This window comes from Mangifera indica, chromosome 6, assembly GCF_011075055.1.
Source record: "Mangifera indica cultivar Alphonso chromosome 6, CATAS_Mindica_2.1, whole genome shotgun sequence".
Taxonomy (NCBI): domain Eukaryota; kingdom Viridiplantae; phylum Streptophyta; class Magnoliopsida; order Sapindales; family Anacardiaceae; genus Mangifera; species Mangifera indica.
Window position 1 is genome coordinate 18,304,070 of NC_058142.1, and position 13,052 is coordinate 18,317,121.

At 32.0% G+C, this 13,052-nt stretch overlaps 2 protein-coding genes and 1 long non-coding RNA gene across 4 annotated transcripts; all 3 read left to right on the forward strand.

The window, feature by feature from the left end:
* The first annotated feature begins 671 nt into the window (after positions 1-671).
* On the forward strand, positions 672-1,690 carry LOC123219752 (LRR receptor-like serine/threonine-protein kinase EFR). The gene has a single exon (XM_044641734.1). It carries the CDS (start codon positions 695-697, stop codon positions 1,688-1,690), a length of 996 nt encoding a protein of 331 aa, XP_044497669.1. The 5' UTR covers positions 672-694.
* Positions 1,691-2,124: 434 nt separating this feature from the next.
* Positions 2,125-4,957, forward strand: LOC123219560 (receptor kinase-like protein Xa21). The gene is made up of 3 exons (XM_044641567.1): positions 2,125-4,091; positions 4,204-4,578; positions 4,701-4,957. The coding sequence occupies exons 1-2, from the start codon at positions 2,159-2,161 to the stop codon at positions 4,569-4,571; spliced, it is 2,301 nt and encodes a 766-aa protein (XP_044497502.1). The 5' UTR covers positions 2,125-2,158; the 3' UTR covers positions 4,572-4,578; positions 4,701-4,957.
* A 1,250-nt stretch (positions 4,958-6,207) lies between these two features.
* Positions 6,208-8,164, forward strand: LOC123218517. Of its 2 annotated transcripts, none has more exons than XR_006502704.1 (2): positions 6,208-7,709; positions 7,821-8,164. It is a non-coding gene; the product is annotated as an uncharacterized LOC123218517 (long non-coding RNA). The 2 variants fall into 2 exon arrangements; XR_006502705.1 differs by having other exon boundaries at positions 7,935-8,164.
* The last annotated feature ends 4,888 nt before the right edge of the window (positions 8,165-13,052 follow it).

Genomic DNA, 13,052 nt, shown 5'->3' on the forward strand with positions numbered 1-13,052 from the left:
AATATAAATATATATTCAAATAATATTTAGAATTTCGGCAGTAAGAATAATATTAGGATGAAAGAAGTGTGTGTCCACAATGGAAAGGGACGCAGGTTTATACAGCCAAATTTCATTACCCATAGTCAATAATATCATCCCATTCTTCCTTTTCATTAAATGCAATCCCATCAAAGTTTCTGACTTTCCTTTCGCGTTGGGTGGTGGAAAATCTACCATATATACAACATTTTCAACATAAATGGTGTGGGTTGGTGAATATCATTATTAAGTACGCTATATAAATTGTATTATTAGAAATGAATATATATAGAGTTTTTAAAGTAATTTGATTTATAGATTGAAAGTTTAGCCCACTATCATGTTATTGATTGTTTTAGGAAAATTTTAGCTTAATAACAGTATAAAATATAAATATATTACTTTTTGTCTCAATATAATCTTATAAAACATGACGAAGAGATAATTATGTAAATATAAAATTGAAACAAATACGTCCAAATTCTTATAATTATAAGAATTTTTCAATGTAATTGATCAAGTGGGTTGGTGAGTATCGTTGTTAAGTACTGTTTATAAATTGTACTGTGAGACAAGCGGTTCTCCTTTAGTTTATTTATATGTATCATTTTTCTGTTCTTGCACAAGTCTCCAAGCCTGGCCACACCAAACCGATATATCCGTTCTGATCTCTATGGAGATAAAATTTTCCGTCTGCTTTTTCTTAGCTTTCTTACTTCATCTTTCGACACTTTCCTTCATTAATGCTGAAGCAACGGATATTTCCACGGACAAACAAGCTCTTCTTGCCCTGAAAGCTGGTATAAGCCATGATCCTAGCAATTTATTGGCCGGTAATTGGTCCACAAGAGCTTCTGTTTGTGATTGGATTGGCATCACTTGTGGTGTCCGCCACCATAGAGTCACAGCTCTGAATATTTCTTATCTGAATCTTACAGCTACCCTTCCTCCTCAATTAGGAAATCTATCTTTCCTTGTAATTCTAAGCATTAGAAACAACAGCTTTCACGGCTCTATCCCGGATGAGTTGGCTCACTTACGTCGACTCAGATATCTTCAATTCAGTTTCAATAACTTCATCAATTTAAAGATCCCATCATGGTTGGGTTCCTTGACCAAACTTCAGTTCTTGGGTTTGAGTGAAGTAAAGTTTTCAGGGACTATTCCTCGGTCCCTTGGCAACTTGTCTTCACTTGAACGACTTCATCTCGATCATAATCAGTTGTCAGGTTCCATTCCCACCTCCATTTTTAACATATCATCACTGCAGAAACTTAGCCTGTATCAAAACCAACTCTCTGGTTCCTTCCCTTCCATCCTTTCCAACATGACTTCGTTAATATACATTGACCTCGGTGATAATGGATTATCTGGTGGACTTTCTGCAACTACTTTTGATCATCTTCCTAATTTGGAATCGCTTTATTTGGATAAAAACTTGTTCAATGGCGAAATACCATCCAGTCTACCAAAATGCAAAGGTTTGCAATACTTAACCTTGGCGATAAATTATTTCATAGGCTCCATTCCGAGAGAAATCGGGAACTTGACTCAACTTAAGTGGCTGTATCTCGGATATAATGAATTCCAAGGTATGATACACACAAATATATATATATATATATATATCACAAATTTTCTTTCTAGATCATACAATTGCTTACTTTAAATTTTATTTTATTTTATTTTATAGAAGTTATAAAATAGTTGAGTAACCTTCTCTTTTCCACCAATGGAAGAAAATTTCGCTATGAATGAATAAGACAAATTTATATTATCAATGGACTGCACTGAGCTTCTTATTAATTTTAGGGTTGTACCATAGAAAACATATAACTATATATTTATATAGAATTTTTAATAATGTTGCAATTACAAAGAAATCTCTGTTAAATTTTGAACGAGAGAACCTTACTAGAGGGTTACGCCCAGCAGCGACTACTGACTCTAGAAGATATGGTTTATATATAATTAGACTCTGCAATCCAACACTATTCCTTATCCTCAGTATTTCTTCTTTAATTTATGTTATCATTTCAGAATCTCTTCTTGTTGCAAACTAATTCACTGACTGAACAATCATTTTTCAGGTGAGGTACCATATGAAATTGGTAATCTTCGTAATCTTGAGATTTTAATGCTTGATTATAACAACCTTCTGGGCCCTGTCCCAGCTGCTATTTTCAACATCTCAACAATGAAATTCCTTTCGCTTATATACAATAAACTCTCGGGAATCCTTCCATCTACTGCAGAGCTTCCAAATCTTGAGCAGCTTTACTTGGGAGATAATAATTTCATTGGACCATTTCCTGGTTTCATTACAAATGCCTCTAAGCTCTCTATTATAAACATAGGATTCAACTCATTCTCAGGCTTTATTCCAGAAGCAGTTGGTAACTTAAAAAATCTTGAGTGGCTTTACTTATCTTTTAATGACTTGACATCTTCTACTTCAGATTTGAGTTTAATTTTTCCTTTGACAAATTGCAAGAATTTAAGGCATCTTGACGTAGATGGAAATCCACTAAATAGCATCCTTCCAAGTTCCATAGGCAATCTTTCAGTTTCTTTGGAAAGTATATACATGAGTGAGAGCAACATTAGTGGAAACATTCCCAAAGAAATCGGAAACTTAAGCAGCTTGGTAGAAATACAACTACACGACAATGAATTGATTGGCTCTATTCCAGTTGCAATTGATGGGCTAAAGAAACTCCAAGGTTTGTCTCTTGAAAATAATAATTTGGAAGGATTCATCCCGTACAGTCTTTGTCATTTGAATGAATTGGTTGAGTTGCACTTGGATGGTAACAAGTTCTATGGGTCCATACCTGCATGCTTAGGCAATCTTACTACACTTAGGAAATTGTTTTTAGGTTTCAACAAATTAACTTCTTTTATACCCTCAAATTTGTGGAACCTTAAAGATATCTTGTACTTTGATTTGTCATCAAATTTTCTGAATGGATCTCTTCCATTAGAGATTGAGAATCTTAAGGTTGCGATAAACATAGATTTGTCAAGGAATCTTATTTCAGGAAGCATTCCAATTGCTATTGGTAGCCTAGAGAATCTACAAAACCTTTCCTTAGCATTCAATAGACTACAAGGCTCAATTCCTGAAACATTTGGTAAGTTGACAAGCTTAGAATTCTTGGATTTGTCAAGTAACATTCTTTCTGGATCGATTCCTAAGTCTTTAGAGGCACTCATTTACCTAAAATATCTAAATTTATCTTTCAACCAACTCAGCGGTGAAATTCCTAAAGGAGGATCTTTTGGAAATTTCACATCTGAGTCATTTATGGGAAACCTTGCATTATGTGGTTCTTCTAAACAGCATGTTCCACCATGCAAAACTACCACATCTGGAAAGTCAAGTTCAAGAAAAGTTATCTTGTTGATTGCTTTGCCACTAAGCATTACGTTGACATTAGCTGTTTTTGTTATTATAATTGTCTCGATGAAATGCGGAAAAAAGAGAACAAGGCCACCTACACATGTTGAGATGCATCCACTACACACGTGGAGAAGAATTTCTTATGAAGAGATAGTGAGAGCAACAAATGGATTTAGTGAGAACAACTTGCTTGGAAGAGGAAGTTATGGTTCGGTTTTCAGAGGAAGATTACATGATGGGATGGAGGTTGCAGTAAAGATATTCAACTCGCATTTTGAAAGTTTTGAAGTTGAATGTGCAGTAATGAGTAATATTCGTCATCGAAATCTTGTCAAAATTATCAGCAGCTGTTCAAATTATGATTTCAAATCTTTGATTCTAGAGTACATGCCCAACGGGAGCCTTGAGAAATGCTTGTATTCTGATGATAACGTTTTGGACATTTCAAATAGGTTAAACATAATGATCGATGTTGCATCAGCTTTGGAATATCTCCATTTTGGTTATTCAGTTCCCGTAATTCACTGTGACTTAAAGCCCAGCAATGTCTTGCTAGATGAAAATATGGTTGCACATTTAAGTGATTTTGGCATTGCAAAGCTCTTGGGCGAAGAAGGCTCTATGACACAAACACAGACCCTCGCCACCATTGGTTATATGGCTCCAGGTAATTTTTTTTTTTTGGGTAAGTGTCAGGTAACTATTTCTAGTTCAGAATGTTTTATTTTTTTTTTCAATTAAATTTTCTTTGCTTCAAGTAACTATGTGATCATTGTCAGAATATGGAAGAGAAGGAAAAATATCTAGACAAGGGGATGTATACAGCTATGGTATTATGCTAATGGAAACCTTTACAAGGAAGAAGCCAACAGATGAAATTTTTACAGAAGGAATGACCTTAAGGAGTTGGGTTGGTGAAGCATTATGTAGCACAGTGATGCAAGTCTTAGACACAAATCTACTAAGAAGAGATGATGAACATTTCTCTAGCAAGGAGGAATGCATGTCATCTATCTTGAGTTTGGCTATGGATTGTACAAGAGAATCACCTCAGTACAGGATTGACATAAAAGAAGTAATAACAAGACTCATCAAAATTAAAGTTGAATTTGGAAAAGTCAGACAGAGAAGAGGCAGAAGGGTTTAAAATTTAGGTTGATTTCCTTCTATTTGCATTGATAGTAAAGTTTTAATGCTAGTCAGCCGTATTCTTTAACCTTTCTTTTGCTTATGTAATGTTATTTGACTATTGCACCCAATTGAATGTCATTTGCAGAGAGAAATGAATGAGTTTGCTAGTGAGCTTCCTGCCCATGAGTTGAACGGCCTGAGTTTCTGAGAAGCCTTGTGTAGTGATGAAGCGGCTTTCAACTTCTTCCAAGACTTAGATGACAACTTGTATATCATAATGAAAGAAGTGCTTGGAATCAGCTGTTAAATTTGATCGACCTTTGTGTATAAAAGACATAGTATAGAGGCTTTGTAGAATTTTCCCAGTTTTAATAAAGATGATTTTTTTTTTCCTTTTATTAACAATCGTTCCCTTTACAAACACAATCTTTATTATTTATGTTTTTGGGTATAATATTCTTACAATTGGAAATAATAAAGATTGGAAAGAACTTTTAATGGTCTACAATCAATAATAAACGTTAAAAAAATCAATGAAACTTTTTGGTACCATGTTAATGCCAAAAAAATTTTCTATAGAATGGAAGTCAAAAATATTACATCAATATAAACCTTTTGTCTTTGTCTCCCGCATGAGACACCTTTTAAAGACAACCACGAAATCAATAAAAGTTCGAGTGAACAAGATCTCACCGTTTTAAGTGGTGCATTACATATGAATCGAAACAACATTAATAGTGACACTATTTGCAAGGACAATGTTAGGTGCTCTCAAGTTCCTTTATTGAGGGTCTTAGGGTTATATTGATGCTAAAATCCTACATCGAAAAAGAGCTTAGAGCTTTGGATTCACTAAAAAGAAAAAAAGATTTAATATGGGAAAATTTTTTCTATTCCCGTCATTAATACTTTTAACAAGATAAACTATAATGATAATCGACAATTAGAAATAGACTTTTAATGATTATTTTCCATTTGTTAAAATTATAAATTTACTTGGTTTTAATGAAAATATAAATAATCGGTCATACAAAAAATCATAAAAATAAATATTTATAACGACATGATATTATCCTTTCGTTATTTCTTCTCTTAATAATGTTAGTGTTTTTTCATACTGATTAAAATAGTCCATTGTCTTCCTTGCGAGACATCTTTAAGGGCCATTTGGTTCAAAGATTTAAAAATTACCTTGACAATATATCATTTATTATTTTATTTGGTTTGTTAGTAATAAAATATTACAGTAATTTTTTATTACCAATACTGATGTAGCAAGTAATATAGGTGATAATCTGATTACCATTTTCACCTTATGTATTAAAAGATTATCAAGGTAATTTTGATTTTATTATAATTATATTCTTATTTATTAATTGTTTGAGACAAAAATAAATTTATTTTTAATTAATATAATAAATAATATAAAAAATATTTTTTAATAATTATTTTCAAAGACATTTAAACAAAATAATTTATTAGTATTTTTTTATTATTTTTAACCGAACACAATAATTATTTATACTAATCAAATTTTATCAAATATAATAATCATTTATACTTAGTAATCTTTTAAATAATCTATCTTTAAAATATTTTTTTTATTTTGATAATAAAACATTATCTAAACTAAATGTCTGTTTAAAGTAAAAACTATAAGCCCAAAGAAGGGAAAATCGTACAATACACCGCAACTTTTAGTGGTTTGGTTGTTAGAACGGTGACTTAGAGCTAATTAAATTTGTATAATTTGTAATTAATTTGTGTAATTTGTGGTTTCGGCTTATTTCATAGTGGGCAAGCCTGAGCGGCGAGCCTGATGAGATGGCCGCTCATGATCGGCTCTGTTACGAAGTTCGGGATCAGCTTAGACATACTCAGGACAGTGCAGCCGATCCCAGACTTGACTTACTATTTCTCCGTGATTCAGAAAAAACACGTAATCTGTGATGAAAGAATGGTTTACTTACTTTGTCGATTTTTCTGGGGAGATTACTGGTCATCGCCGAAGCAGAGAATAATCGGATTTTCCTCATCTGGGTCATCGCCAAACGCGAATCCAACCTCCATGTAACTGTTTCCTGTTCAGAATGTTTTATTATTATAATTTTTTTCAGTTAGATTTTCTTTGCTTCGAGTAACCATGAAAGTGCATGTGATCACTGTCAGAATATGGAAGAGAAGGGAAAATATATCTAGACAAGGGGATGTATACAGCAATAGTATTAAGCTAATGGAAACCTTCACAAGAAAGAAGCCAACAGATGAAATTTCTACGGAAGGAATGAGCCTGAGGAGTTGGGTCGATGAGTCATTATGCAACACAAATTTACTAAGAGGAGATGACCTGGCTTATCAATCTGTGGCCCCATGTATATTGTAGAACTCTCTATGTTCTGAAAAGTCATAGCCAATAACATAAAGTCCTGACAATTAATCGATCCATGGACTATACCCTGTCAATGGGTTTCCTAAACTCCCTTAATTAACCCACCTATGATATAGTTTGGCAAGAAAATTAATATCGTTTTTAACATGAATAAATATAAATTAGTGCAATAAATTTGACTGAAAAATTCGGTATAAATAGGTAACTCTCTGGCCCGTTGCGAACAAGAAATGAGAAGGCCTCTGTTTTGACTTTGGGGTCAAATTTGTCAGATGCTAAGAAGGTGAAACTGACGAGTGAGAATCCGCAGCATCGCTTGTTTCATTTACTTGCTCTGCTTCAAAATTTAATAATTCAGAAGGCAAAGACAACTTTCGGAAATGCACGCTTAATGTTTGATAAAATTCCTCTTTGAAACTCATCGTTCTGTTTTCAACTCTCGTTTTAGAGTGAAAAATGAGCTAAAACGCTAACCCTTTTATTTTTTTCTTTAATATTATTGCTCTGGTTCAAATAATGGGCCTTGTTATGGATGAGTACAACTTTTCTTCATGTGGGGTTATGCAGATAAATTTGTATTTGTGTCATTTTTTTGCTTGGTTTCAAGTTTATGATGGTTTCAATTGTTTTTGTTTGTGATTAAATGGTAGTTGAAGAATGGAGAATGAGAAGAGAGCTGAGCTAGTGAGCTTTTTAAAAGCTGTTCCCTCTTTAGAATTCTGTTGTGTTTATGGCTCCACTTTGCATCCAAACAATAAGGACAAGGTATCCCTGTGTTTTAGTTTTTTGGCTCTGTTGCATTTTTTAATGCCGCAATTCAATTTACTTTAAAGTTTGTGTTTTTATCTTTTAGCTTGTGAGTTTATGTTTATGCAGTCAGCCATGGTTGACTATATTCTCGGAGTCTTGGATCCTCTGCAATGGCATTCTCAGTTGTGATCATATATGATATCTAATTGTACTTTGTTGATTAAAATTGATTACTGATAGGAAAGTGTGTTTGTCGTACAACCAAGAATCTGAAAATGAGTGCAGATCATTATGCATCCTGGCTGAGGTTGCTTGGCGGGGCAAAGCTGGTAATTCTCTCTCTCTCTCCCTATATATCTTCCTATCTCTTAACTCTTGGGCACTCCTAAGAGATGCTGAAGAAATGTACCACCAAATACATAATATTTCAAGTTTAAACATAGGCAATATTATGTCCATTCGGTTTTGAGTATCCAATTAGATAGTCAGATGATATCACTATGTGATTGAGTATTATTTAATCTTTAATTTAAAATTACTTAACCACATAATAAAATATTATTAAAGTACTCAATTAATAACTCAAAATTAGGGGCATATATCTTTATTGTTAAAGATATTATCAACATCAACCCTAATACTTTTTAAAATATTATGGGGCCTTTAGAATGGCATTATAATCAAGGAATAATTTTAAATAAAACTATTTGTTCTCTTACCAAAAGTGAGGAAAACTACGATTAAATACATGATTATTTATGAAAATTTCTTATCATTGATATTTAAAAAATATTGGATAATTTGAAAAACACTTGGGTAATGTGGTTTTAATAATAAAATCAAACTTTGACTCAACATAGGTTAACTCTAGTCTAACCGATCAAATTGGTAATTGAATATATGAATTATTTAAGAGTGATTTTGTCTTTTTTGTTTTGTTAAGAGGTGAAATTGATATATACTTAAAAGTTGGTTTTATTGATTTCAACCCATGGAGGAATTAAAAAATATTTGTGAAGAGAGAATAAATATAAGGTGAGAGGTTGCCAAGAAAAGGAGAACTATAGCCCTCAAAAACCCTAATTATAGACCACACAAACCCTAACCATCAGTAGTTTTTTTTTTTTTTTACATTGATTTGGTCATTTTTTATTTCTCCAACCACTAATTTGCCAATTTCACTTTCTATCCCACCTCAATCTTCTATCCAAAAGTTTCTCCTAATGACGATATGGTCATTTACAACTCTTTCTAACCAATGTTGATCTTGTCACTTTTTGGTGGCTCGTTCACCTTCCCATTGTTCTTTAATTTAAACCGCATTTGATCGCTTGGTTACACCACCACTCAATAATACTCTCCTAATTAATATATATATATATATATTCCACATGCCATAAATCAAATCAAATTTAAGTTCAAACAAGTTTAAACTTAGTTTGATTTGGCTTCATTCCAACCCTACTCTACAATATATATATATATTGGGCCTTGCCCGTGCACACAGCAACATGAAGAGCTGTGTCTAAGTTTAGTGATCCTGGCTTCTAATGCATCTTTATCCTTCTCGCCTGTGAGTATAGCTTTATAGAGAGATAGATATTTCTCGCAATTTTCTGCAATAAAAACAAGAAATTCTCATAATTTGTTGGAATATTATTATCAATTTATATACTTGAGAAAATTCATTTAATTTAATTAATTTTTGACTACTTTCTCATATCTACTTCTTGCAAGTCCATTAACTAAAATTATCAAAAAAAAAAAAATTAGGTAACTGTTATAATCTATTTTAAAGAATAGACTATATTATTTTTAAGTAATGCATATTTAGTTAATATAGTAGTTCGTCATACTGTAAATTCAACGGTTTCATATTTTTTGCCAATGAAAAAAAAGTTTCTAATATAGTGGTTTTAATGGTTAAAACAGTAATTATATATTCGTTATTGTATTATTTTTTACCCTCTTTTAAATACGCTATAAATGACCTAAAAAATTAAAATAAATAATCAAATAAAAAATAGGAAAATAAAAAACAAAGTCTTATACAGTTTTCGTTTCCTATTATTATCATGAGATCCCTTCCATGATAATTTTAGTTACAACTGGAATATAATTACTTTGCCATTCTTTTGACACATGGTGATTCAATTTGTAGTTAAAAATCATGAAGATTAGCTGTGTTATAATTTTTATATTCAATTATAGATGTAGCACCAACCGTAATTTCTAAAAATTTAAAGGCCAAAGGACTATTTCCCACCCAAGGTATGCTGAAATGTCAAGTTTCCACCTTTTATCTTTGATAATACCAAACACCCATCCATGAGCAGTTAAAATTAACGGAACTCTAACCTCTTGAAATTTTATCTCCTTTTACCTCCCTAAACTTTAAAAACTAAAAGTTTCCCTCAGTCTTAGTTTTAAAAAATAGCAGTTTCACCTTAGGGTTTCCTTTGAATCTTCAACGACATCTCCGGCTCCATTGCCGACGGCCTCTCTCTCCCTCCCAAAGCATCCTCTCCTTCCAGTGATCTCTTTCTTCCCATTTGGAGCCCGATCGATGTCAGAGATGTCTTAGAAGACGAAGTTCTTCATCTTGTCGTCTTCGTCTAGGAAGACGGTCGTCTTCCCAGAGGTCTTCTTCTCATCTTCCTAGATGAAGATGACAGCTTCGTCTTCTTCTTCGTCTGGGAAGACGAAGAACTTCATTTTCTCCGACGAAGTTCTTCGTCTTCCAAGACATCTTTGATGCCAATCAGGGCTCCAAATTGGAGGAAAGAGATCGTCAGAAGGAGAGAATGTTTGAGGAGAGAGAGGCCGTCAGCAATGGAGCTAGAGATGTCGCTGGAGATTTCAAAAAGAAACCCTAAGATGAAATTACCATTTTTTAAAACTTAGGCTGGGGAAAAATTTTAGTTTTTAAAGTTTAGGGGGGCAAAAATAGATTATATTTTAGTTTATTTTTAATATTATAGAGAAAATAACGATTTTACCCTTATCACCGTTAATTTTAACTGCTCATGAGTAGATGTTTGGTATTATCAAAGATAAAGAATGAAAACTTGACATTTCAATATACCTTGGGTGGGAAATAGTCGTTTAGCCAAATTTAAACCTGGTAAATGTTAAAAAGAATATGTTTTTTAACAAAAATAATATTTTATATATCTATTTTAGATATATAAATATATGCATATTTATATATGTTATCGAATGATTAGATATTATTTTATTATTAATTTAAAACTATATAATTATATAAGGCTAAATTACTATTTTTCACCCAAGGTTTAATGCAAACCCAATTTTTTACCTGATAAATTTTGAAAATCTAAATATTCATATTTTTGTTAAATTTCACAGTTACTGTTAGAAGTAAAATCGTTATTTAACAAAAATATTTTAAAAAACTAAAAATTTATTATATTTCCATCTCCAGATTCAAAAACTAACAAATCCTCCCAAATTTCTCTCGTCAGTAGAGGTTGGCTAGAAACTGAAGGGGATTGACGGAGAAGCTGAGTGAAAGAGAGAAGGCTATCGTTGGCATCATTGGAGAGAGAAGGCTATAGGGGGAAAGGTTGATATACCCATAAAGGATAGTCAAAATTTTATTGTTTTAACGCTTATATTAATACAGGAAACCTGAATTTTATATGTGTGTGAATGATTAACATGGGACATTAAAAGTATATAATAAAATGATTGATTAATTGGTAGGACTTTGCTGTCACTGCTGAAATTGGAAAGAGAGTCATGTGATGTGATAGTCAAATTTATAGATTTACCTAAAGATTTGGTGGGTAAGGCATAGTCAAGTTGGTGCTGAGTTTCGATGATTTTGGTCCAGATGCATTCATCATATTTAGATTAAATCATATAAAATCTAGTGCCTATCGAATAATAATTCAATATGTAAAATCTACGTTTAACCTGATTTGATTTGAGTTCAAGAAAATTATTTAAATGAAGTCAGCAGCTACCAAATACCAATAATTAAATGATTCTGGTTGTATATTAAACGGTAGCTTCAACACCAAACCATTCTCTGACTTCTACGCAATTGACTTTTATCATCATGGAAAGAAGTTAATATAAAGTAATAATTTATAAATAGTAAGTCAGTCTCCAACTTACCATATATATTCATAAAAAAATATTCATTTGCAATTCTAGTTTTCCATTGATAAATTATTTTAGAGAACACGTTAATAACATGTAACATTGCATTTGCAATTCTAATGTCATTTCCAGGCCAAGGTACATTGAAAATGACATTAAAATAATAAAGTGAAGCTGAAGTGTCGAATAGATCGTTGAGACTTAGAAACGCCGATGATGAGAGGAGTTGAAACGCCAAAGATGGTGAAGAGTTGAGACGCCAGAGATAGTGAGAAGTTGAGACATCGGAGACAGAGAGGAGTCGACAAGCTTATGACGGAGAGGAATAAGGATAGGTTGTGGATATTTGGGAATGCAAAGTGGATGTTGATAGGCTGCAAATATTTGTTATGAAACGCGTTTCTTTTCCAAAAACACGCTTCATATTTATTTTAAATTAAAGAAACGGTTCCGAAATGTTTCATACTAGTTCTGAGAAGTTTTTGGTTTTCGAAACATTAGAATGCATTTATGTGCATTCTAGGTCCTAATTTATGTCCATCAATTTCACCTACATATCAAGTTGAGCTGTAACATTCCCTAAGAAACGTTTGACTTAAATGAATAATCATTTGACTTGATTTCATCAAATCAAAATTAAGGGTAACTTTAGTTTTATTCGAATTAAAAATGGTTTAGCTCGTTTGAATTCATAGTTCAAATTTGTAATTATTCATAAAACAACGATACTGTTTTGACAATTATTTTAACTATAGATATGAATCGAATTGAGTTCAAAGACCCTTAACTCAAGTTTGGCTCAAATTTGTTAAGCCAAAATTAAGAGTAACACTAATTTGAGCTATAAATTTGAATTTAATAAAAGTCAAACTAAATTGAACACCTTTAAACTCAAGTTCAGCTCAATTTAAGAAATAAATCAAATCTTTTAATTTCATAAAATGTCATAGTTTTGATGTACCGTAACATTTCATTTTTAATTAAACCATAACTAAAATTCTAATCTTTTGCAATAGTAATTAAATCGGTTGTTTTATATCTCATAATACTACTACAACACAATTAAAACCATAGCTTAAATTACTTAAGACAATGGTTTAAAATATGTAGTCTAAGTGTAATGTTGCCTAAATCCTAGTACGTGGTATTGTTGTACGGATTCTTTTTGTATCAATCACATATATATAACTTCGAGTTGAAACTAAAAAATAAAATAAAATAAAATAAAAA

Excerpts from the sequence above, each read along its gene's own strand:
- LOC123219752 (XM_044641734.1), top strand. The coding sequence starts at position 695 with ATGGAGATAAAATTTTCCGTCTGCTTTTTCTTAGCTTTCTTACTTCAT.
- LOC123219560 (XM_044641567.1), top strand. The coding sequence starts at position 2,159 with ATGCTTGATTATAACAACCTTCTGGGCCCTGTCCCAGCTGCTATTTTC. Across the intron at positions 4,092-4,203 it reads CATTGGTTATATGGCTCCAG|AATATGGAAGAGAAGGAAAA; the intron begins GTAATTTTTTTT and ends GATCATTGTCAG.